Source organism: Grammomys surdaster, unplaced genomic scaffold (genome assembly GCF_004785775.1).
Source record: "Grammomys surdaster isolate TR1022 unplaced genomic scaffold, NIH_TR_1.0 203, whole genome shotgun sequence".
NCBI lineage: Eukaryota > Metazoa > Chordata > Mammalia > Rodentia > Muridae > Grammomys > Grammomys surdaster.
The window spans coordinates 3,245,697-3,273,160 of NW_021604648.1; the positions used below are offsets into that span (position 1 = coordinate 3,245,697).

Genomic DNA, 27,464 nt, shown 5'->3' on the forward strand with positions numbered 1-27,464 from the left:
TTTCATTGTGACCTTTTATTTCTTTAAACATTATAAAATGCTCACATTTTAAATTTTCTCGTCTTTTTGTAATTCTTCACTTACTGTTTTGCTGATACCATTTTTTCTAAACCTTTTCCACGTGTGTGTGTGTGTGTGTGTGTGTGTGTTAATGTGTTAGTTAGTGTGAATATATACCACATGACTGCTGGTTCTGGTGGAGGCCAGGAGGTGTTGGATCCCCTGGAGCTGGAGTTACAGGCAGTTTTGAGCTACCCAATATGGGTGCTAGGAATCAAAATTAGGTCTTCTGGAAGAGCAGCCTGTGTTCTTAACAGCTGAGCCATCACTCCAGCCCCTGTTTGGCTGATTCTTTTTAGTTTATGTATGTTGCTTTGCAGTGTTATACAGTAGATATTTTTTCTCCCACTGACGTCATACACTGAGGTGTAAACTTAAAAAATGTAAAAAGGATAAATAGCAAAAAAGAAAAATGATTCTTTTGCCTACTTTTTTATTAGATAGATTAATTTTGTTTTGTGTGTGAATGTTTGCCTGCATGTATGTCTGTGCGCCACTATGTGCCTGATGACCATGGAGGTCAGAAGAAGGCATCAGATCCCCTGGAACTGGAGTTATAAATGGTTGTGAACCACCATGTAGGTGCTGGGAACCGAACTTGAGTCTTCTTCAAGAGCAGCAAGTACTCTTAACCTCTGAGCCATTTCTCCAGCCTCAATAAATGATTCTTTATAGCAGTGAAGACTTCTTTAACAGTAGCATTTTTTAAACTTATAAAGCATACAAGTAAATACACTTTAGAAGTGTAGATAAGTTCAGGATACATATGGTTTGCTAGCCTTACACAATTATTAGTAGAGAGTAACACTTGTTATTTTGAAGCTTCTGTATTTCATTTCCTTTTTGTTTTTCATCTAGTGTGATACAAAGAACATAGTTTGTCTTTGATATGAGTTTAAATACAGTCTAACAGCAAAACAACATGGAACAATCTATATACTTTCTATGGGGGTCAAGTTCTCTGATAAGTAAAATAAGGATAATAACACCCAACCCACAGATGACATTTTATATCTAATGATGTCATATAAATCAGTTACTGTTGTGATTCCAAAAATATGAAATAACTATTTCTGTTTCTTTTGTTTTAAGCTAACAGGTTTTTTTAAAAATATAATTTATTTCAAGCAAAGTGTGAAATTCAGTATTTAATTGGTAACTTAATGATATGACCATGGAAATATTTATTATGTGTGTTTGATACTGTCGTTTTACTTGGACCACAGAGAAACCTCTGGTACCATGTCTCACTCGACTTGGCCAGCCCATTCTGTTTTCTTTGGTTTTCTGTCAAACAGTTGTCCCAGACCTTAAGCTGACACTTGGACAATGAATGAAGACCTTAGGAGAAAAATATCTTGTTCCAGTGAAAGTTGGTCCAGAAATTCTGATAGAAGTAGCTTAGTTTATTTGAGAGATTTGAGAATTAAAAAAAACAAAACAAAACAAAACTTACATTTATATATTTTTTAGGTTTTCTCTAGTACTTAGGACTTAGTTAAATAAATTCATAATCCTATATTTTTACTTAGTACTCTTTTAAAATCAGTACTTAGCTGCTTATACTGTTGAAGACTGAAACATTGCTACACATAAACAACCAGTTACACATTTTCAAAGGAGTTCCACAGCTTATTTTCTATATAACTATATCTAGATATAATTATTTGCCTTTGTTATTCATATTCACAAGGAAGCTGACTAAAAGAATTATTTCATTTGTTGTATAACTTGAAAAATGTTTGGGCCAGGCAGTGGTGGCGCACGCCTTTAATCCCAGCACTTGGGAGGCAGAGGCAGGTGGATTTCTGAGTTCGAGGCCAGCCTGGTCTACAGAGTGAGTTCCAGGACAGCCAGAACTACATAGAGAAACCCTGTCTCGAAAAAAGAAAAAAAGAAAAAAAGAAAAAAAGAAAAGAAAAATGTTTGAAATATATTTACTATTACTAGACTGGTAATGATACTTAATTGAATAATTTATAATACAAATTTATAGCCATTAATTATGAGGAGGTTCAAATCTGTACTAAAACATTTAAGTAACGTTTAATTTTAAAATTCTAAATTAATAGGTTTTCTAAATGAAGTAAAGGATTACTGAATTTTTTATTTTCTAGATTAACAACTATACACATGTACACAAAATCCAGAACAACATGAGAAAAAAATAGCTCATAAAATGGAATTAGAATAGATATCTCAAGATAAAAAATATGTATATATGTGTGTATATTTGTCTGTACACATGAATACAGTGCTTGCCAGAGGTTAGAAGAAGGCCTTGGGTGCTCTGGAGCTGGAGTTATAGGTGATTGTTAGCCACCTCACATGGTTTTGGAAACCAAATTCAGGTCCTTTGCAAGAGCAGTACAGTTTCTTAACAACCACCGAGCCCTCAATCCAGCCCTGAGGATAGAAATTTTATAATCAGTATCCTTGTATGTGAATACTGTCTTTTCCTTGAGGTATTTTTGTTTGCTTTTTTGAGACAGGGTTTCTCTGTGTAGCTCGGGGTATCCTGGATGGATCTTAGTCTGTAGACTAGGCTGGCTAGCCTTGAACTCAGAGATTCACCTGCTTCTGCCTCCTGAGTGCTGGGATTAAAGGCATGTGCCACCTTACCTGGCTGAGATATTTTATATAAGACAAGTTGCTTAAATTTTCTTTAGCTGCCTTTAGCTGACATACTGGATTATCAATTATCTTATAGGTTTAGATAAGTAATGACTTCCATAGACCCTAAAGTATCATGTAAATGTGGGTTAATGGTTTAAAACTTTGCTATAAATTCAGAGTATGGTTTTGTACTTTGGAGGCAAATTGGGTGTGTATTTGTGAATTTGCAGACTAGCCCCTGATCTACATAGTCAGACCCTGTCTTTAAAAGTCTTTACTATTTTTGAAATTCAAATTATCTTCCTTTTTGCTTATGAACTGCAAAGTTATTTATTTTCTTCTCAAAAATAATCTGTTTTACCAAAAACATTACTCAGTGCAATGTCTAAACCCTGTACTTATAAATTATAGAATGAAGGGATGAAGATATTTAGTCTCTTAGCACCATTATATATTGTTACTAAAAACTACTCGTTACCATAGGAGGTGTTACCTTAAACCCACATATTGGGGCGATATCATAGGTATGTAATCGTTTCAGATTTGGAAGCAGTACAATACAATTAATAAACTTAGTCTTAGGGTTGAATCTACATCTGCATTTTCATTAGTTTAACAATCATGGACAAGTCATTTCTTTCTTTTGATCTTCAGTGCCTCTACTGAATGAATACTCTCATACATTTATCCACTTCTAGAATTACTTTGGCAAGTGAGTATCAGTGGCCATGTATATATTTAGTATAAACCAGGAAGCAGCACAAGATTTAGATACTTTTTGTTTTATATGAATATGAGCTGGCTACATGGCCTACTTTTACATTTGTGGAAATTATAGAAAATATTATTGTAAAGATTTCACAAGGTTGGGTATTTGAAAGGACTCACTCGTCTTCATAAACCATATTCACCATAGAGTTTTATTTAAAGGAGCACAAGAGGGCAGAGCAAAAGTAAGGTCAGACAGACACTGAAGCTGTGGAAGATATCAAAGGCTCCTAATTTATGCACAGGCTTGCTTATTTCTGAATTGAACCAGTGGGATCTGGGTTATAAATTCAGTTTGTAGGAGAGCTCAAGGTTGAAATTCTCAGTGGGGGCTGCATTGTGCTGCTACTCATGTAGTACATAATCATCTTTTTAAAAAAATGTATTCCCTAGTATTTTCAATACTTTATTCCTACATATTCAAAGCTATATTTGAATAACTTAGTATAAGATATGGAAAAGGAATTGAGCTTAATTTTTCTCAAGATGATTTAGTCCAGTTACCTTTTACCATTTGCTAAACCCAACATTATTATATACTACATTCCAAATGTACTAGGGTAAGTGTCTGAACTTTCCAGTCTCTTATTGAATTCTCTTATTTTAGCATCATATTATTTTGATGTTATATCTGTGTTCACATGCACTCACATGTATATGCATTTGTGTTGGGCTCAAACTTAGGACATTATGCATGCTATACAAGTGTTACACCATTGAGCAATGCCTGCTGCCCTGTTTTAATTTTTATATATAACTTCCTAATTGCTTCAACTGTGATTCTACTCTCTGTATCCATTCCCAAATTCTCTGTCATCAGCAAAAAACTCTGCAGAACTGCAGATAGTTAAAAAGACTTTGTATTTTTATTGAGGGTCAGGAGTGGAGAACATAATTTTATTAGACTGTTTTGGAACCAGGAAGGGAAAAATGAGAATGGTATGGTTTAAATATGTTTTATGCCCTCTAAAATTCATGTTGAAATTTAGTTCTCAATGTAGTATCACTGTGACTTGAGACTTTTTGGAAGTAATTAGGTCATTAAGTCTTAAGCTCATGCTTAAGAGTGAGACTGACATATCCCTTGATTTTTGTGTACATCACTTTCCTTCATCCTCCAGGTTATGATGCAACAGGAAACCCTCTCGTTCTTGAATTTCTCTGCCTCCAGAACATTGAAGTAAATAAGTTCTCCAGCCTCTAGTGTTGTGTTATTACAACAAAACATGTGTTAAGACAGGAAGAAAAGTAGACTGGGGCAAAGGAAAGGGGCATTTCGTCAGGACACTAGTTTGGGATGACTTTTATTCTTCCTGTAAAAATATAGGAAAGCCAGTTAGTATGGGGTCTCTGTCCTCTCATTTGTAATACAGGAAAGTGATTAGGTTAATGCTCCTTAAATTTTTCTGCTGAAGCACTTATATGTAGAGAAAAGTGAAAACAAGTGCTTGTGTCTGAAGTTGTAGCTGTTCACAGCCTGCCATTAGTGAGATAAAAACAAAGACAACCCAAGAAACCTCACCAAAGAGAGGTTTTTTTTTTGTGCCTTGTTGATTATACCATTGAACATTGTAGTAAAAATTGGAAACAAGCTTAATGTTGATTACTGGAAAATTGTATAAATAAATTATGATGTAGCCTTATACTAAAGTACTATATAGTCAATAAAATGAAATAAAATTATAAATATTTGAAGACATGATCAGGGCTTTGGTTCATGTTCATCTTTTGTTTTGTTTTGTTTTGTTTTAGACAGGGTTTCTCTGTGCAGTCCTGGCTGTCCTGGAACTCACTCTGTAGACCAGGTTGGCTGCGAACTCAGAAATCCACCTGCTTCTGCCTCCCAAGTGCTGGGATTAAAGGTGTGTGCCACCACCGCCCGGCCATGTTCATCTTTACATTTGCATTTTTCATATCACTAAACAACCATAGTTATCAACTGAGATATGGGGAAACCCTAGAGTTGTATAGTATAAAAAGTGCTTGTATCTGGAGCCATTTGTGAACCCTTTTCTACCACTAATTTTTAATTCTGCTCTTTTTAATTTCTGATAGTATAAGAAAGAGAATGAAAGAGACTTTGCAAAGAGATAATTGTTTTCAGGTGTTTGAATTCTTCACTTGTATCACATATTGGATTGTTATTGTTATCTAAAAGCTCAAGCTTCCGAGCTACACTAGGAATCTTCATGACTTTTTTTTTTATCCTCTATTATGATTAATGACCTGCAAAAGACTTATAGAATCTCCTGCTTTCTACTGATACAACTGAATTATTATTTTTTCAAATGCTAAGGATTAAACCCATGATGTCCACATGCTAAGCAGGATTCTGTCACTGAGCTGCATCTCCAATGGAAATCTTAGTACATTATGAGAACTTTACTAAAAGAGATTCTCCCACTCCTAGTCCTGGCCAACACTGAAAGATCTGCCAGACTGTGGGAGTGTGTTCATCTAGTGCTGGATCAGGTTCTTCTCAAACTTTATGCTTTTAGGATCTCTTCCTGCTTTTAAAAATTATTGAGAGGGCTGGTGAGATGGCTCAGTGGGTTAAGGTGCTTGCCTTGCAGATCTGATGACCTAAGTTGACTGCCTGGAATGTGTAAAAATGTGAAAAGAAAGAACCAACCAATTTCACAAAGTTCTGACCTCCACATGTAGGCTGTGACATAGGCGCCTTACCACACACTTCATGCTTATGTGCACACATAATAAATTATAATAATAATAATAATAATAATAATAAAATTTAGTAATAAAATGGTATTTATTTACATTTTTAGAAGGCTCTACTGTTAGGTATAATAAAAGTCAGCTGTATTCTTCCCTTTTTACTTTGTATTTTATAATAATGTTTTGGTTCAAGTCTATAAAAATATTAGTCTTTAAACACAGGTAGGTGGAAAAAGAAAGTATTTTGATAGTCTTTCTCAATAATTGTGGATGCTCTTTGATACTATACCAAAACTTAACAAGTTTTAGTCTTATGACTAGTTAAAACATACTCTCTCATGACTGTATCATTAATCTTGCTTTCCTATGTCCCATTAAAATATATCAATTAATTTTTATTGTACTTTGAATGCTCTTTTACCAAATCTGTATGACTTGATAGCATCATGCCTCAGAAAAAAAGGTTCACTGTTGATATAGGTCTTTACCAAGTAGTTATTTAATATTTTAAAAATCTCATTTGTTAATATAACACTTTGGTGTTACTTGATAAGCCTGTAAGTATTGGCAAACTATAGAGTGGTAGTTACAAGATTTTCAATATTAAGTTTTGTCTGAAAGCTAACATTTTGTCATTTGGAAAACCAAAACCAAACATACAGTTGTTTTTCTTGAAGGAACTTAAACTTCGCTCATTTCCAGGAAGATCTTGAATATTCCTAAGAATAAATAATCATGATTTACCTGTCATTTTTTTCAAATTAAAATGGTGCTCATGAAAAAAACAGCTAGTTAAACTCACATCTTAGAGCAGTCTCACGGGTGCTTTTCCTAGAGAACAGCCATGTGAATCTGATGACTATATACTTCAATATGAAGTAATTCTTTATATAAAATTTACTTCATGATAATTTCTTGACAAAGCATTAAGTAAATGTACATTCAAGAGTTGGGAGTACAACACTTAAAAAACAAAACAAACAAACAAAAAAAACAAAACAGAGCTTCAGGTTTACCTGACACCACTTTATGCCCCAATCTGCCTATCAGTTACCTCACCTACCTTGTTGATCTGGAACTTCTTGGAGTTCAGACCCATAGTCTAAACCAGAACTCCAGGTAGGAACTTCCAGTTCGAGTTCATTTATAGTTACTGTGCTTGCTTTTTTCTTTTTTTTTTTTTAATTTTTTTATTTATTTATTATATGTAAGTACACTGTAGCTGTCTTCAGACACCCCACAAAAGGGCATCAGATATCATTGCAGATGGTTGTTAGCCACCATGTGGTTGCTGGGATTTGAACTCGTGACCTCTGGAAGTGCAGTCAGTGCTCTTAACCACTGAGCCATCTCACCAGCCTGTGCTTGCTTTTTTCAATCTCTGTTATCATAAGGTATTTTATGGGGAAATTTTTCTGAGCTTACTGTTTTATATAGTATACTTGGTCTAAACATAGATATCTACACTTTGACTACACCACTTTCCTATAAATATCCAAAAGAGTGCTGCATTTACTGAAGGTGATTCTAACTTTCACAACAAAGAGTTTAGGATTGGTGTGAGGGGAATGTAGGACTGTAGATGATCTTATAACTTGCAGCCATTCCACATGGGGAGCCAGCTCTTAAAAAGAGATTCTGTGTAGTATCCAGAAGAAGATTCCATTGATAAGAATTCATCCTATGGGTTACTAAAATATATAGATAGATAGATTCTCAGGGCTGGAGAGGTGGCTCAGCAGTTAAATGTACTTGCTTCTATTCCAGAGGACCAGGGTTTGGTTCCCATCACCTATGTGGCAGCTCATAACCATGTGTAACTATTGTTTCAGGGAATCTAGCTTCCTCTTCTGGAATCTTTTGGCACTGAATATGTGTGGTGCACATAAACACAGGTAAAACAGTGATACACATAGGCAAACACACATACATATAAAGTAAAATAAATACATTTCAAAAGAAATATGTTCTAGGTCATGTTTACTATATTATATAAGGCAGTTAAGGAATTCTCAAGAAAAATTTCCTTGTTATTGTTTCACTTTTTTGGTAAACTATGTGAATGTTATACCTTAGTTTAAAAGCATTTTAGTTTGAAAAATAATATATTATGTTCATTGATAAGTATGTTCAATGATATTTTGGGGTTTAAATAATGTCCACTTGAAGTTCATGTCCACTTGGCACCTCAGAGTCTGACTTGATCTGAATATAGGGTCTTTGCAGATAAAGTTAACATCCTGGGATTATACCAGAACTAGGCTGTTCTAAACTCAATGACTGGTATCTGTGTAAGAAGAAATCACAGCTACATAGAGTCAAGAAAGCAGAGGAAAGTGGAGGCAGGGATTGGAACGATGCATTTACAAACCAAAGAGTGCTGAGAAATTCATCAGTAGCCACCCAACACTCAGAGTAATGAGGGGACCATTTTTTCCTCGGTGCCTCTACAAAGGAAACAACTCCACTGACACCTAGATTTAAGATTTCTAGCCTTCTCAATAAAGACATTATTGGTTGTTATGACAAATGGTAGCTTGTTATGGCAGCCCAAGGAAACAAGACAAATGTTCACAGTATTTTTAAACAGCTTCTTTAAATAAGAAGCTTTTAACATAATTTTATTTGTGTGCATATTAATCTTTGTGTGTGTGCACCAAAAGAGATTAATCACACAAACAATATCTCATACAATGTGGTACTCTGCAGTTCTCCTTTTAAAAGTAGTGGTGGGGGCCAGAGCGATTGTTCAGTAGATAACAGAGTGTAGTGCTCTTGCAGAGGACACACATTTCATTTCTAGGTCCTACATTGGGTGGCTCACATCCACCTGTAATTCTAGTTGCAGAAGTAGATGACTCCTCTGGCCTCCACAGACACCAACACCCATGTACACATACCCACATGCAGACCCATATACATACACATAATTTAAAAATAAATATTTACAGAGTGGAAAGATGGCTCAGCTGTTAAGAGCACTAGGTATTCTTCCAGAGGTTCTGAGTTCAGTTCCCAGCAATCACATGGTGGATCACAGCCATCTGTAATGGGACCTGATGCTCTTCTGGTGTGTCTGAAGACAGTGAGAATGTACTCATATACATTAAATAAATAAATCTTTAAAAACTTTACATATTAAAGAAAACGTTTTAAGTTACGGAACCTATACTTCTAATATTTGAGAATACTTAAAGAGTCTTGAAGAATAACTAGGACCCAGGAAAATATTTTTCTCTTGTAACTACTTCAAGTTTATTTTAAAAACTTTTTTGGGATGGTAAGGTGGTTCAGAGGGTGGTTCAGAGTAAAAAGCACCTCTTGCTAAGCCTAACAACCTGAGTTTGATCTTGGACCCACATGGTGGAAAGAGAGAACTGAGCCCTGAAAATTTCTACATGTACACTTTGGCATTCAGGACCCCTCTGTTCCCTTACACAAAGAAATATATGTAACAAATTGAAAAGAAACTATTTTATATGTCTTATGGCTAAATCATGACAATTTAAAAACTTTAATGAAAATAAATCATAAAAATATAAATGGTATCCTTGATGAAATTTTAGTAGCATGAAATAGTCCCATTTCATTAATTAAACTTAAATGCATCTTTTAAAAAAGATTTATTTTCACTTTGAATTTTATGCACATACTCAAGTGTAAATGCAGGGTCCTGAGGATCCAGAAGAGAAGCAGTCTGAAGAAAGTACCTGATCCTCTGGAGTGAATTTACAGTTAGTTATGAACCACTCACTGTGGGTGCTGGGAGCCAAACCTGGGTCCTTGGGAAGAACAGTGAGTGCTCTTAAACACGGATCCATCTTTCCAGCCCCTTACACAGTTCAGATGTAAGTAAATGAAGAGTGAGTGATGTTAGAGTTGAAGTATGAAATTGTTAACAGCAAATAATACATTTGGGAGAAAGGAATGACTCCATTAATTATAATCAAATGCATTTAAAATAATGTCTATAGGTTCGTTTTATTTTAGTTTCTAGTTTTTATTGATATTATTTTATGTGTGTGGATGTTTTACTCTTGTATGCATATCTATGCACTACTTGTGTACCTTGAACTCCTGGAGGCCAGAAAAGGGCTTTGGATTCCCTTTGAGTTGGCATTACAGACCAGTTTTGAGTCACTATGTGGGTTCTAGAATTGAACTCACGTCTTCTGGAAGAGCAGCAAATGCTTTTAACCACTGGACAGTTTTTCCAGCCCCAATATCTAAGTTTCTGGAGTACTTTATAAATTTGGTGCTAGTTTAATTTTCATGTAGGCTGTCTTAATTTTGTGTTCCTTTACAGCAGCGATTTTCAACCTGTGGGTCATGACTCCTTCGGTGGTTGCATATCATTTAGATTACGATTCCTAGCAGCAAAATTACAGTTATGAAGTAGGAATGATATAACTTTATAATTGGGGGTCACTACTGTAGTAAAGGGTCGCAGCATTAGGAAGGTTGAAAACCACTGCTTTATAGTATCTTTTAAAAAAATTGTTCGTGTGTGTGTGTGTGTGTGTGTGTGTGCGCACGCACATACAAGCACCACAACACATGTATGGAGGGGAGAACAACTTGTAGGAGTTGTTCTTTTCTTCTGTTGTATGGGTCCCAGGAATTGAACTCATGTCATCAAGCTAGGAGTCAGGGTAGGTGCCTTTATCCTTTGTGTCATCATGATGACTTTGTAGTGCCTTTTAGCACTTGAGTGAGTGAATGAATTTGAGGCCACTGTCCTTGGATACTAACACATATAGTGAAGAGATCTATGCAAGGTAATCTGAGCTGAGTGCTGGGGGAGGGGTTGGAACATTACGTGCTGTAAGAAGAGCAGTCAGTTTTCTGTAAGGTGGTTGGGAAAAGCTTCACCTATGTCAGTAGACCTGAGCTGGGCTCTGAAAGTTTTAACTAAAATGTAGGGAATTGGGATTTTCAAAATAATCATTTTCAGATTTTCACATTTCACTTGTGCTTCTTTGTTGCTTAGCACAGTTTGAAAACTTTTCCTTCTTGACCTGTGGATAAATCTGATAATTTCATTCAACAAATATTATTTCAGTAAGTTAAAGACCATCTTCTCTTGTCCTTCTGACTCACGTGATCTGTTTAAAGTCCTTTTCATTGTTTAGTGTTCACCTTGGGCCTTTCTAAGGCAGAGTTAGGCACCCACAGTAGTATTCTCCTGAGTCCCCTCCCCTGTAACCTCCATCTTATACGTCAAATTTCCTTAGCCATGATTTTTGTGGAGCTTTGGCTCCTCTCTTATCTCTTTACTTGGGTTTCTTCATAAGCCTAAAATCTGCTTCCAATGCAATTTAATATGTATATTTCATTTTTATAGTTTATGGCTTTAAAATATTTTAAAATGTAAAAAATACTTTTTATAAGCCTGGGTGGAGTTATTTTTGTTTCTTTCTTTGTTTTGTTTTCTTTTTTCTTTTTTTCTCTCTCTTTTTTTTTTTTTTTTTTTTTTTACAGGGTTTCTCTGTATAGCCCGGGCTGTCCTGGAACTCACTCTGTAGACCAAGCTAGCCTCGAACTCAGAAATCTGCCTGCCTCTGCCTCCCAAGTGCTGGGATTAAAGGCGTGCGCCACCACTACCCGTACTTTTTAATTTTAAACTATGCATATTTGTTTGTGTTCCTGTGTGGGTATGTGTATGAGTGCAAGTACTCTTAGAGACCAGAAGGCATTGGTTTGGTCTGGTCTGGTCTGGTCTGGTCTGGTCTGGTCTTGTCTTGTGAAGGATCTCTCTACATAGCCCTGGAATAGACTGGGCTGAATCACAGAGATCCACCTACTTCTGCTTTCCAAGTGTTGGTGTTAAAGATGTGTACCACCATACACAATCCAGAAGATATTGGATATTCTAAGACTGAATATATACATGTAATGTATTATCTGATCATATTTCTTTAATATGTAATTATTTAAATATTTTTATTTATAGATTGTCAATCTAAGATGTTAACTAATGAATAAGTTGCCTCCATAGAACAGTATGTTGCCTACTAAAAATTGGAGAGATTAAGTTTCAAGATCCCCATCTCACAGCTCTGTGAGATGAATTTATATAATTGTAAATTATAGAATTACAGAATCTAGTCACCTTAGGGTCCTATATATTTTGCCAGATACTGGCAGTGAGCCTTCTGAACACACTGGCTCCACCTACTGTCATGCTGAGACAAAATATCTTGCTTGTATATCTTCATTCAGAGTTCTTTTCTAGGCCGGGCAGTGGTGGCGCACGCCTTTAATCCCAGCACTTGGGAGGCAGAGGCAGGCGGATTTCTGAGTTCGAGGCCAGCCTGGTCTACAGAGTGAGTTCCAGGACAGCCAGAGCTACACAGAGAAACCCTGTCTCCAAAACAAAACAGAGTTCTTTTCTAAACTTATCCTTTGCATATTTTTCTTTCCTCCCTCCCTCCCTTCTTCCTTCCCTCCTCTTGCTCCTCCTCCTCCTCCTCTTCCTCCTCTTCTTCCTCCTCCTTTTCTCTCTCTCTCTCTCTCTCTCTCTCTCTCTCTCTCTTTCTCTCCATATATATTATATATATTATTAGTTGCTTTGTGGACATTGTGACAACAGTACATGACAATTTGAAGATTTATTTTGATTTAGGCTTACTGTAGTAGGACAGGCATAGAAGCCTGGGTGTGTGGTAGATCTAGAAGCAGAGTGCATGACAGAAAGAAGGCGCTAGGCATAACCTTCAAGGACTTACCCTTAACGACCTGTTTCTACTAGCAAGACCCATCTCCTACACGTTCCAGAGCCTCCCAAAGTAGCATCACCAGCAGGGGAATAGCTGGTGTTGTCAAGTACTCTAGTTCTTGTTACGAATGTAAAATACAGAGAGGTGAGATTATTGGTTTTGTTCTTTTTCATAAACGTTCTGTTTCCCATACCATAGATTTCTATGATATTTGCTCTGTTTTTGATATGTTAAAATTTCCCAAGGTATGCTATTTTCTTACTCACAGTCCTAAAATCTTATAGCACCATGCTTCTTCTTTAGAAAATGTAAAAGACATTGTAAAATAGAGTTTTGGAATACAGTTACTCAGTGGTGCGCTGGGTGCATCCGTTGAATCTAGAGAATCTGTCTTCATTGGAAAAAGTTTCATTTTCTTGAGTGGTCCTCATCTTTACCCTTCTGTGATGGAAATACTGAGGTGAATTCCTCTGCTGTGTTTAGGTTCTGTGGTATTCTCACTATCCACGTAGCTGAGATAACATCCCTCCAAGTCATTGTTTTTGTCTTTTCTCTCAATGTCTCATCTAGTGATTTTGTTTAATCAAATAAGAGCCCTTTTGTAGTTTCCCATCCTGAGTAGCTCAGCACTTTTCAATGTAGAAAAAAATAGACACTAGTCTGCTTTGTGAATAGCCATAACATTCGGAAAATACTTTATAAAAATTTTACTTTTATGTATGTATTTTGCCAGCATTTATATATGTGTGTACTACATCATTCTACAGCCTCCTCTGTATTTCTTAGTGCCTTTTTCTTCTCTTCTTCAGAGCAATATGCCAACATTTGTTGTTGTAGGCCACATGAAGTAACAAGACACTTGGTTGGTTACTTTGATCCTTGGCTATTTACTTACTTATTTATTTATTTATTTATTTATTTAAGCTTGAGGACTTCCTAAAAACACACTGGTGGACATCATCTTGCAGTTTTGTGTGTGTGTGTGTGTGTGTGTGTGTGTGTGTGTGCGCAACCTATATGTTAAATTCAAAAACATCAGATGGTGCATATTTTTGAATTGGTGATTTGAAATCTTTATTGAACTGGCCATTTTCATTTAAGTTTTTTTCTATGTGGCTGGAGAGATGGTTCGGTGGTTAAGAGAACTTGCTGCTCTTGCACATGATGCAGCTTCAGTTCACAGAACCCACCTGTTGGTTCACGATCATCTGTAACTCCAGTCGTAGAGGATCTGATGCCTTCTTCGAACCTCTCTGGGCAACATATGAATCTTACAACCAAATTTTTAGTTCTATTAAGATATTTGAATTGATTATACCAGCTGCACAGATCCGTTAAGGATGAATTTTTGCTCTTTGTTTTAGTAGGTGAAAGTTTGATCAATAGTTTGATCAGTAACCAATTGTAATAAATCTTCATTCATGCCATCTGAAGGATGGCATGATGAAATTTAAGCTGAAGTTTTGGCTAGAGACATTTTTATGTCTAAGCCAGTTGCAGGGCTGTTACCAGGTGGAGGGATCAGCAAATCATGCTACCTGTCCTGTTTGGTCTTCTTGAATTTTTCTTTCCTGTCTGTAGCCAAGAGCTTCAGGTGGTTTCCCCTATCATATCCAATCCATATTGCTTTGGAAGAGTTCCAACGCCTTTTCTTTTTTCCTGTTAACACAAATATAGAGCCTCTCTCCAAAAACAGTATGTCTTTTGTCCAGCAACCCAAAATTTATGGGTTCAGTTTAGCAGCTTCCCTTTTCTTAGGGCCTGCTCTGCTCTGACTTTTCTCCCAGAAGATTAGTAATGTCATTGATACCACCAAACTTATAACCACCTTCATTTTGATAATTAAAATAATCAAAGGACCATGGGTATTAGTCTGTATCTCATCCTTGAGAGAATTCTCTTTTGCAGCTCTACCATAGTGGGTAGGGATAGTAGCTCTACTCTCCTTGTGTCTACTATTCCTTTATTCTGGAGAGTTCTCTTCTTACAAACTAGCTACTCTAATTCCTTCTTTTTAATTAGTAATCCAGTCTTGAACTTTTGAGATCCTTCTACCTCTGCCTCCCAAGTGTTGGGATTATAGATATGCTAGGTGATTTGGGTTCCTTTTTTTTTTTTTGAGACTGAGTCTCAAGTAGCCCAAGATGTCTTTCAATTCACTATGTAGCTGAGGATAACCTGAAATTTCTGATCTTCATGCTCACAAGTAAAGAAATTATACACATGCACCGCCATTCCTGGTTAGTTTGATGTTGGGAATTACTTCCTAGCATTTAGTGTCTTATGCATGATAAGCAAGAACTCTGCCAACTGAGGTACAGCTCAGCCCATTCAGTAATTCTTTATTGTAAACTTTTCCTGCTCAGATTGCTCCATGGCTTGTCAATTCTAGCTAGAACCTGAATAATAGCAATTTTTAATAAAAAAAAATGTCTTTGAGTCTATAGTAATGTATATTATTTTCTTATAGTAAATCTAAATTGGCTATCATTTGTATAATTTCTTATTTAAAGAGCGATTTTTTTGTCTTTGTTTAAATCAACTTTTTAGTTTTCTGTTTTCCATTGCTCTCACCCCACCCTACTGTTGGAGGACTGAACCAGGGTGTTGAGCTTGTTAGACAAGCACTCTACCACTGAGCTAAATTCCCACTCCAAAATAAGCTTTTTAAAAACATAGGGCTGGAGAGTTGGGTCAGAGGTTAAGAACACTTGTTGCTCTTGCAGAGGACCCCAGTTCAGTTCGCACCTGGTGCTAGACAGTGACCTGTACCTCTAGTTCCAGGGAACCTTATTCCTTCTCCTCAGCAGCCAGTGTATATCAACATCTGCAGTTGCTCGTCCTTTATATGAAATGGCATAATATTCTCATATAATCTGCACAAATCCTTCAGTATGCATCATGGTCTGTTGATTACTTATCATACCTAACACAATGTAAATATTATGTTACTTTACTTTATTATTGGGGAAATAAAGACAAGAAAATGTCTGTGTTTGTATAAACATTAAAAAAAATTTACAGTATGTGGTGGGTTGAATTCACTAATACAGAGTTCCTCAGAGCTTTGTGTTTTTAAAGATGAAAATAAAAGTCATAGCCATTGCATTACAGAAAAATTAAAATTTTAAAAATCTGTTGTCTTATATCTTGAAAACTAAGAACGTTACCAGAAAAATGAAATATTACAAAAATACATAAAATGTGACCATTCAGTTGATTGCTTTTCAGTTGCACAGTCAAAATGATTCCAGTTATTTATATTATCATTAATTATGTTATACTGTATTATAATGTCATTGTTTATATTATCATTCACTTGCAAAGAGCCACACTTTGTGAAGCATTGGTATAGACTTCCGTCTCCAACTAGCTTACTGTTTTTTCTCTGAATTTTTTCTGAGATCCTTTCCTTGGTTTCAGAAGTTAGAATTTTCTCTTAACATTCTTAGTTTCATTTTTTAGGAAGTATCTTTGTTTTGTTTGATTATTTTGAGAACATTTTATTGAATAAAGACTTTTTTGTAGTATTTTGATATCTTATCACAGTCTTTCCAGGGAATATCTTTTTTTTTAACTGCTTATATCGTATTTTTTTTTGTTGGATATTTTATTTACATTTCATATGTTGTCCCCTTACCCCATCCCCCACCCACCCAGGAACCCCCCATCCCCTTACCCCTCCTCCTTCTTCTCCGTGGATGTAACCCCCACCTACCCCCAACTCCCACTTCCCCACCCTCAAAATTCCCACCCCCTGGGGCGTCCAGCCTTCATGAGGTCAAGGATCTCATCTTCCACCTATGCCCGGCAGGGCCCTCCACTCTTACTTATTCAGCTGAAGCCCTGGATCCCTCCCTAAGTGCTCCCAGGCTGGTGGTTAGGACCCTGGGAGCTGTGGTTGGTTGGTATTGTTGCTCTCCTCATGGTGCCACAAACCCTTTCAGCTCCAGGGAATATCTTATTTAACTATTGCTAAAGACCAGATGAACGTGTCCTTTAAGTGTTACTGGTTAATCTAAATCTCTTCTTGTTTTTTTCTCCTGTAGGGAATACAGTGAGTAACCTGATTATGATCATACCTCCAATTTTTGGTGCAATTCAAGGCATTCGAGATAGTCTGGAGAAACGGTATGTTGCTGCTTACTTAGCACTCACAGGTATGTAGACTACTTCATCTGAAAAAGGATGTGCAGTATGCATTGGATGGCTATTCTCATTTCTAAATGCAATTACACTTTGAAACATTAAAGTTGAAACTTCACAGACCTTGCCAGTGACTTGAACTGTACTTTTGAATAACTTTTTTTAAAAAGTTCAGACTATAACTATACAGGATAGAGGTAATAAAATAAACAGACAGTTTTCTACCCATCTCTGCCAGATCAGAAGTTTTAATTTGCTTCAAATCTTAGCTTTTTCTTTTTAAAGGAAAATTGCCACTGCAGATGAAATAGAAATTTCCCTTGTATTTCTGCCTTTTTTTTTCCTTCTCAGTCTAGCTTCTCACCCTAAGAGCTAAACTCTATTTTAAATTATATCTTATAATTTTTTTACCCACTCTTACGTTTACACTGTATATATCTGCAATCTCTGAAATAGTGTATAGGGACCGAGTTTGATGGTACATGCTTACAATCCCTGCACTTTAGAGACTGAGGAAGGAAATTTTAAAAATCATCAGATCCTACTACAAAAGCCTATAGTCAACAAAACTGGAAAATCTGGATGCAATGAACAATTTTCTAGACAGATACCAGGTACCAAAGTTAAATCAGGATCAGATAAACCATCTAACAGTCCCATAATCCCTAAAGAAATAGAAGCAGTCATTAAAAGTGTTCCGACCAAAAAAAGCCCAAGACCAGATGGTTTTAGTGCAGAATTCTGTCAGACCTTCAAAGAAGACCTAATACCAATACTCTTGAAACTGTTCACAAAATAGAAACAGAAGGAACACTACCCAATTCGTTCTATGAAGCCACAATTATGCTTATACATAAACCACACAATGATCTAACAAAGAAAGAGAACTTCAGACCAATTTCCCTTATGAATATTGATGCAAAAATACTCAATAAAATTCTCACAAACAGAATGCAAGAACACATCAAAATGATTATCCACCATGATCAAGTAGGATTCACCCCAGGGATGCAGGGATGGTTCAATAAATGGAAATCCATCAATGTAATTCACTATATAAACAAATTCAAAGGGAAGAAAAAAAACCCCACATAATCATCTCATTAGATGCTGAGAAAGCATTGGACAAAATTCAACACCTCTTCATTGTAGAAGTCTTGGAAAGATCAAGAATTCAAGGCCCATACCTAAATACAGTAAAAAGCAATATACAGCAAACCAGTAGCCAGCATCAAACTAAATGGAGAGAAACTTGAAGCAATCCCACTAAAATCAGGGTTTAGACAAGGCTCCCCACTCATTCCCTATCTATTCAGTATAGTACTCAAAGTCCTAGCCAGAGAAATTAGACAACAAAACGTCAAAGGGAAATAAATAGGAAAGGAAGAAGTCAAAATATCACTATTTGCAGATGATATGACAGTATACTTAAGTGACCTCAAAAATTCCACCAGAGAACTCCTAACCCTGATAAACAACTTCAGCAAAGTGGCTGGTTATAAAATCAACTCAAACAAATCAGTAGCCTTCCTCTACTCAAAGGATAAACAGGCTGAGAAAGAAATAAGGAAATGACACCCTTCACAATAGTCACAAATAATACAAAATACCTTGGTTTGACTCTAACCAAGCAAGTGAAAGATCTGTATGACAAGAACTTCAAGTCTCTGAAGAAAGAAATTGAAGATCTCAGAATATGGAAGCCCATGCTCATAGATTGGCAGGATTAATATAGTAAAAATGACCATCTTGTAGAAATCAATCTACAGATTCAATGCAATCCCCATCAAAATTCTGACTCAATTCTTCATAGAGTTAGAAAGAGCAATTTGCAAATTCATTTGAAATAATAAAAAACCCAGGATAGTGAAAACTATTCTCAGCAATAAAAGAACTTCTTGGGGAATCTCCATCCTTTACCTCATGCTGTATTACAGAGCAATAGTGATAAAAAAAAACTGTATGGTATTGGTAGGGACAGGCAGGAAGATCAATGGAATAGAATTGAAGACTCAGAAATGAACCTGCACACCTATGGTCACTTGATCTTTGACAAATGAGCCAAAATTATCCAGTAGAAAAAAGATAGCATTTTCAACAAATGGTGCTGGTTCAACTGGTGGTCAACATGTAGAAGAATGAAAATTGATCCATTCTTATCTCCTTGTACAAAGCTCAAGTCTAAGTGGATAAAGGACCTCCACATAAAACCAGATACACTGAAACTAATAGAAGAGAAGGAGGGGAAAGAGCATCAAACACATGGGCATAGAGGAAATTTTCCTGAACAGAACACAATGGCTTATACTCTTAAGATCAACAATAGACAAATGGGACCTCATAAAATTGCGAAGCTTCTGTAAGACAAATGACACTGTCAATAGGACAAAATTGCAACCAACAGATTGGGAAAAGATCTTTATCAATCTTACATCTGATAGAGGGCTGATATCCAATATATACAAAGAACTCAAGAAGTTGTACTCCAGATAATCAAATAACCCTCTTAAAAATGGGGTACAGAGCTAAACAAAGAGTTCCCAACTGATGAATATCGAATGGTCCAGAAGTACTTAAAGAAATGTTCAACATCCTTAGTCATCAGGGAAATGCAAATCAAAACAACCCTGAGATTCCACCTTACACCAGTCAGAATAACTAAGATCAAAAACTCAAGTGAGAGCAGATGCTGGTGAGGATGTGGAGAAAGGAATACTCCTCCATTGTTGATGGGAATGCAAGCTGGTACAACCACTCTGGAAATCCATCTGGTGGTTCTTCAGAAAGTTGACACAGTACTACCTGAGGATCCAGCTATACCACTCCTGGGCATATACCCAAAAGATGCTCCAACATATAACAAGAGCACATGCTCCACTATGTTCATAGCAGCCTTATTTATAGTAGCCAGAAGCTGGAAAGAATCCAGATGTCCTTCAACAGAGGACTGGATACAGAAAATGTGGTACGTTTACACAGTAGAGTACCACTCGGCTATTAAAAACAATGACTTTGCCTTTCTGCTCTTAGACGCTGCCGAGGAAGCATCCCTGAAGGCTCTTATCACTCCGCTGTCATGTCTAAGTCAGAATCTCCCAAAGAGCCGGAAGCTCATTGGAGGGCTAAACTTCAAAACAACCAATGAGAGTCTGAGGAGCCAGTTTCAATAATGGGGAACACTAACTGACTGTGTGGTAATGAGAGATCCAAACACCAAGAGATCCAGGGGCTTTGGGTTTGTCACACACACCACTGTGGAGGAAGCGGATGCTGCCGTGAATGCAAGACCACACAAGGTGGATGGAATAGTTGTAAAACCTAAGCGAGCTGTGTCAAGAGAAGATTCTCAGAGACCTGGTGCCCACTTAACTCTAAAAAAGATCTTTGTTGGTAGTATTAAAGAAGACACTGAAGAACATCACCTACGAGATTATTTTGAGCAGTATGGGAAATTGAAGTGATAGAAATTATGACTGACAGAGGCAGTGGAAAAAAGAGAGGCTTTGTTTTTGTCACCTTTGATGACCATGACTCTGTGGATAAGATTGTTATTCAGAAATACCATACTGTGAATGGCCACAACTGTGAAGTAAGAAGGGCTCTGTCGAAGCAAGAGCTGGCTAGTGCTTCATCCAGCCAGAGAGGTTGAAGTGTTCCGGAAACTTTGGTGGTGGTTGTGGAGGCGGTTTTGGTGGCAATGACAATTTTAGTTGAGGAGGGAACTTCAGTGGTCATGGTGGCTTTGGTGGGTTTGGCTATAATGGATTTGGCAAAGACAGAAGCAATTTTGGAGGTATTAGAAGCTACAATGATTTTGACAATTACAACAATCAGTCTTCAAATTTTGGACCGATGAAGGGAGGAAACTTTGGAGGCAGTAGCTGTGGCCTTTATGGTGGCAGAGGCCAGTACTTTGCTAAACCACGAAACCAAGGTGGCTACGGGGGTTCCAGCAGCAACAGTAGCTATGGCAGTGGCAGGAGGTTCTAATTACAGCCAGGAAACAAAGCAGGAGAGGAGAGCCAGAGAAGTGACAGGGAAGCTACATTTTACAACAGGTTTGTGAACTCAGGCAAGCACAGTGGTGGCAGGGCCTAGCTGCTACAAAGAAGACATATTTTAGACAATACTCATGTGTGTAGGCAAAAACCTCAGGACTGTATTTGTGACTAATTGTATAACAGGTTATTTTAGTTTCTGTTCTGTGGAAAGTGTAAAGCATTCCAACAAAAGGTTTCTGTAGACCTTTTTCACCCATGCTGTTGATTGCTAAATGTAATAGTCTGATCATGATGCTGAATAAATGTGTCTTTTTAAAAAACAAAACAATGACTTTATGAAATTCTGTATTTTAAATTTATGAAATGAATGGAACTAGAAAATATCATCCTGAGTGAGGTAACCCAGTCACAAAAGAACACACATGGTATGCACTCACTGACAAGTGGATACTAACCCCAAAGCTTTGAATACCCAAGATACAATTCACAGACCATATGAAGCTCAAGAAGTAAGACCAAAGTGTGGATGCTTCGGTCCTTCGTAGAAGTGGGAACAAAATACTCACAGGAGGAAATACAGAGACAAAGTGTGGAGCAGAGACTGAAGGACAGGCCATCCAGAGACTGCCCCACCTGGGGATCCATCCCATATACTGACACCAAACCCAGACACTATTGTGGATGCCAAGAAGTGCATGCTGACAGGAGCCTGATACAGCTGTCTCCTGAGAGGCTCTTCCAGAGCCTGACAAATACAGAGGCAGATGGTCACAGCCAATCATTGGTCTGAGCACTGGGACCCCAATAGAGGAGTTAGAGAAAGGACTGAAGGAGCTGAAGGATTTGCAACCCAATAGAAAGAACAACAATATCAACCAACCAGACCCCTCCCCCCAGAGCTCCCAGAGACTAAACCACCAACCAAGGAGTACACATGGAAGGACTCATGGCTCCAGCCTCGTAGGTAGCAGAGGATGTCCTTGTTGGATGTCAATGGGAAGAGAGGCCCTTGGTTCTGTGAAGACTCCTGCCAGGTCCAGGTGGCAGGAGTGTGTGGGTAGGTGGGTGGGTAGGTGGGTGAGCACACTCATAGAATCAGGAGGATGGGAAATGGGATAGTGGGTTTCTGGAGGGGAAACTGGGAAAGGGGATAACATTTGAACTGTAAATAAAGAAAATATCCAATAAAAGAAAAGAAAAAAAAGTACTAGAAGGAAGGAAATAATAAAGATTAGAGCAATACAAATAAAACAAAGAAAAATACATATGATCAGTGAAATGATGATTAATTACAGTTGATACAGTAATACAAAAGAATCATAAGAAATTATTATAGTTATATGCCAGCAAATTAGGTAATATAGAAATGTACAATTCCTGGACACACATAACTTACCAAATATTGAAAAAGATGCCATTTGTAGTCATTGGGCCAAAGGTAAAATATTTTCATGAATAAAGTGCCAGAGAAAATAATTGACTATATACCTTATATATACAATACTCAAAAATAAATTTTAAATTGATCAGAAATATACATTTTAAAACTAAAATATTAAAAATGCTGAAAGGAAATGTGTAAATTTATGTCCAGCATTTTGAAATAACTTTCTGTAATTTAAGTTTAGATGTAAGGAAAAGTAGACAAATTGAACTACACACCTGGCAGGTGTAGTGGAACATGATCCCCACCACTTGGGACGCTTGCCTAGATACATAGTGATACATGTGAGGCCAGTCTGTACAATTTAGACTCTGTCTCATTCTACAATTTCTTTTTTGCTTGGGATGCTCAGTGGTAGAGCGTTTGCTTACAATGGACACAGCTCTAGCACTAACCCCTAGTACTAGCAGAAAGGGGGAGGGGTGTTTTTCTTTTTTCTCCTTTCAATTCGCATGGAGTGGAATGTATGGATTGTTGATACAATATTTATTACGAAAGCTTTGCCGGGCAGTGGTGGCTCACGCCTTTAATCCCATAACTTGGGAGGCAGAGACAGGCGGATTTCTGAGTTCGAGGTCAGCCTGGCCTACAGAGTGAGTTCCACAGCCAGAGCTACACAGAGAAACCCTGTCTCAAAAAAAAACAAAACAAAACAAACAAACAAAAAAGAAAAAAAAGAAAGCTTTACCTAGCTGCAGAGTTTTATTAGCCATGCTCACAAAGCCCACTTTTGGCCAGAAAATTGAAAATATCTTTCTGCCTTTTTGTACGTATCTCTGTAATTGTTTCCTACATATTTAAGTTGTATATAAACTATTATATAAAGGAACCTGAGTTAGAATACCTTCCTTATTACTTAATGCCATGTATAATCCTTTGTTGCCAATGAATTACATGAAAGCCAAATGGTAAGTGATAATGGTTCTCTATAAAGATAAAAAGGGACTAGAGCATATATTGGTCAGCATACTTGGAACATAGAACTATTTATTGTGACAAAGAGACACAGCCCCAAACTATCACCAGTGTCTGAGATGTTGCCTTGGATCTTTGACTGTGTCATGGGAAGAATTATAGAATGGGTCACAATGAAACAATGTTAATTATTTATACGTAAAGACTGCAGTACACTCAAAGGTGTTGGTATCTCCAGAAAAGTTCTTAAGAGAGTTGCATTTATGTGTCTTTACAGTAGGTTTGTATATATAATGATATTGTGACTCTGTAAATTATATTGCGAGGTTTTATAGATCAGAGAAGTACGAGAGATTGCTAAAAGAAGCTGACCAACTATACACATTAGAACTTATCCTGAGCATTCAGTACTTCATAGAAATAATAGAGTATTGTTAGTACACTAAATTACTTAGTAGAGAGAATTGTAGAAAATTATACTGTGCTTGTTTTCTTCTATGCCAAAATCTTCAATCATAGCACTAACTCAGCATCAGCTGTATCTTGTCACAAGACCTTAATAAACTTACTACTTCCTACTGTCTTCTGAAGTCACTCTGGCCTCCAGAGAATTTCTTGTGAATCTTTTTATTTGTCTGTCTTGTTTTCAGTGGTAGGAATGGGATCCTGGTGTTTCCACATGACTCTGAAATATGAGATGCAGGTGAGTAATGGCAAAAGTGAATGACTATTTCTCTCAGTTTAGAGACACTTACAATTCAAGAAAAGAACACATAGCTAAAGGATAATAAAAGCAGGGACTTGACATCTTTGAAGTCTTTCATGAGTCAAAGGGCTCAAACTGACCGTATAAAGTATTATGGCTTTCTATGTATGTATGCCAACTCCACGCAGGCATATGTAATTTTAGAAGAGCATTAAAGAAAACAGTTACATGGAGGTGTCCTAAAAAGTTGTAAGCAGTTTACGAAAGCATTTTATTCTTAGGTGCCTGCAGTATTTCATGTATTGGTGGCATCCTTTTGAATGGGGTGAACCCTGTTTAGTTTTTATCTTTGCTTCAAAGTGGTTATATATCTAGTCATTTCAACCTTTTGGCTTAACATCACTAACCCTTTAATTCTGCCCATAGTTTAAACTCACACATTTTGAGCTAAGTTTTGTGATCTGGCCTTCGCCAGACTCACCTTTGTTTTGCTGTCTGTGGTATGAACACAGGCATTGCACATTTTAGGCAAATCCTTGACCAGCGGTATCCTCAGGATTATCTTCATAGACATACACCATCATACTTCAGAGCTCTGATCTTTTGCTGGTCTTAATTTTCTTACAGTTTTGAAATGAGACTTTTGTATTTGCATTGCTCAAATTTTAAAATGGATGACTTAAAAGAAGGGGGACTGGTTGCTGGGAGGAAAAGCACCAACAGATGAGTGACAAGGGCAGGTAGGGACAAAGTAAAAAGATGTACAAGTACAACAGTGCCAGCAATACATTTTATTATTGTTGTTGTTTTGGTTTTTTGAGACAGGGTTTCTCTGTGAAGTCCTGGCTATTAAAACTCAAAACTGATTATTTTGTATGCCAAGTACAGAAAACCCAGGTTTGGTTCCCAGCATTCATGTGGCAGCTCACAACTATAACTCCAGTTCCAGGGGATCCAACACTCTTTTGCAATTAAGATGAAGCTTAGTGAGATAATACAATAAGGAAAGGTGCTTGCTGTCAAGTCCAACTACCTGAGTGTGATCCATATGATCCCCGTGGTGGAAGGAGAGAACTAACTTCCATACTTTGTCCTCTTAACTCCACACATGTGCAGGGTGCATGCATGCCCAATAACACCCCTCTTTCTGCTAAATAAAATAAATAAATAAATAATAAATAAATAAATAAATAATAAATAATAAATAAATAAATAAATAAATAAAAAGTGGTAGTATCAGCTTGTAGTCTCAGACAGAGACAGGCAGATTCTAGGAGCGTTATGGCTGCTAGCAATTTCACCCTAATTGCAAGCTCCAGATCAGTGAAAGTCTCTTGTTTCAAAAAACAAGATGGGGGGGTGCCTGAGGAAAAACACCACTGCCTTCACATGCATGTGCACACCAATGAATGCATATTTATACTTCTGTAAATATAGTCCTTTTAGGTAAGCCTCAAATACTTGGAGTTCAGACTTTTCTCCTGAGCTACAATTTGTCCTTCTCATGCTTGATTGACATTTCTATATACTATCTATGTCAGGTACTTTAAACTCAGAATGCTGAAAATTGTTCTTGTCATTTTTTTCTGTTTCCATAATCTCATTAAACTGTACTAATATATTCTGAAATGTTAAGTGAGAAACTTGATATATCTTTTATAGTTTCTTTTTCTTCACCTTTATATAAAATTAAAAACAAATCTCTGTTTATTTTACTTCCTAAATATTTCTCAGATCTGCACATTTACAACCATTTCTGATTTTGTTGGCCTGAACTCTGATTGTTCTTTGGGAAAGTCAGTCAGATGTGCCACTTATATGTGAGCCTTAGAAGGGATAGGTAGATAACTTTGATGGTTTAAAACAACAAACTGTACAAGTAAATTTGGTGATGATGAATATATTAAATATTAGTAAAAGAAATTAAATAAGAATTGATAATTTTAGGGTGAGAAACTAGGAGTTGAACGAGGACCTGTGCATGCTACGCGGTGCACTGTGTGACTGAGGCACGTCCCTAGCTTAAGAGATGACCATCACAATCAATCTACAGTTTTATTTAACTTCCATAAGTGTAGCTGTCCTGTGTTCACATTTCCGTCTCTCTGCTTTATAGCTGCTGGATGAGCTCCCCATGATTTACAGCTGCTGCGTATTTGTGTACTGCATGTGAGTACTCACGGTCAAACGTCAGTTCACTGTGGGCTTGGTCCAGTTACATTACTAGGCTGTGCAATGTAAAAAAGTTTAAAAAATGTGACATCAGTAAGTGTTTAGTTTCTGGTAAATTGCATAAGGTTTTATATCAACAACTATGATTTCAAAGCCCTAATACCTGCTTAGATAGTGTCTTAACCTGACTTAAACATTTTTCCTTTTCTTGAGTGAAGAATGTGTTCAAATTGTACCATAAAATTGTTCCATAAAAGTTTGAGAGTAGTGTCCTGTACTCTACTATGAATGGATTCTTTTTTAATTATTACTTTTTTTAAAAAAAGATTGTTTTTATTTTATGTGTTTGAGCATTTTGCTTGCATGTATGCCTGTGCAATATATGCATACCTGGTATAGGAAGGGCAGGAGAGGGTATGGATCCCCTGAAACCAGTTACAGAGGGTTGTGAGCTATCATGGATGTGTTAGGAACTGAATCCAGCTTTTCTGCAAGAGAAGCAAGCACTCTTAAAGTGAGCAGCACTAGTTTCCTTTAAAGAAATTCACTTTTTAAAATTTGCATTTTAATTTAGTTTATTTTTACTTTCACTTTATATCCTACTCTCTGCCCCCCTCCCAGTTACCTCCTCATCCTTCCCTCATCCCCCTTCTCTTCTCTGAGCGGGTGGGGCATCCCTGAGTATCCCCCAACCATGGCTCATCAAGTCTCTGAGAGGCTAGGTGTATCCTCCCCCACTGAAGCCAGACAGGGCAGCCCATGAAACCAAATAGGAGGGAGTACTATCTTGCCTCATTAGAACTGGAAAGGCATGTCCTTGTGCCTCTCTCTTTTCTTCATTCCTTTCTCTCCACATGGCTTTAAGTCTTCTATTTTTTTTTACACCCAGTTTATTTTTTCTGCTCATTCTTCACTTGTTTATTCACTTTGGCTGCCAGATATCAGCCTCTACATAATAAATGATATCTGATATCATATTTAATTCCTATTACTTAATTGACTTAGGCGTCTTTTAACTCCATATTTGAAGGAGACATTCATGTCTTTGATGAAGTCTTGTGACTACTGCTGATCCCATTAGCCTCTTGTCATCTATATATAGTTCAGTATTTCTTATCTTTCCTTCCCCTTCCCCTTCCCCTTCCCCTTCCCCTTTCCTCCCTTTCCTCCCTTTCCTTTCCTTTCCTTTCCTTTCCTTTCCTTTCCTTTCCTTTCCTTTCCTTTCCTTTCCTTTCCTTTCC

General features: G+C 37.0%; 1 protein-coding gene across 3 annotated transcripts in view; it reads left to right on the forward strand.

Annotated features, from left to right (window-relative positions):
• The window catches only part of Acer3 (alkaline ceramidase 3), an 81,610-nt gene that overhangs the window by 12,686 nt on the left and 41,460 nt on the right, over positions 1-27,464 (forward strand). For 2 of the 3 annotated variants that reach the window (XM_028770663.1, XM_028770664.1), the window contains 3 exons: positions 16,889-16,999; positions 23,996-24,048; positions 26,168-26,220. In XM_028770663.1, the coding sequence (XP_028626496.1) occupies positions 16,889-16,999; positions 23,996-24,048; positions 26,168-26,220 (217 nt within the window). Of the gene's footprint in view, positions 1-16,888; positions 17,000-23,995; positions 24,049-26,167; positions 26,221-27,464 lie in introns of those variants that run through there. The other variant, XM_028770665.1, reaches the window with a different exon arrangement.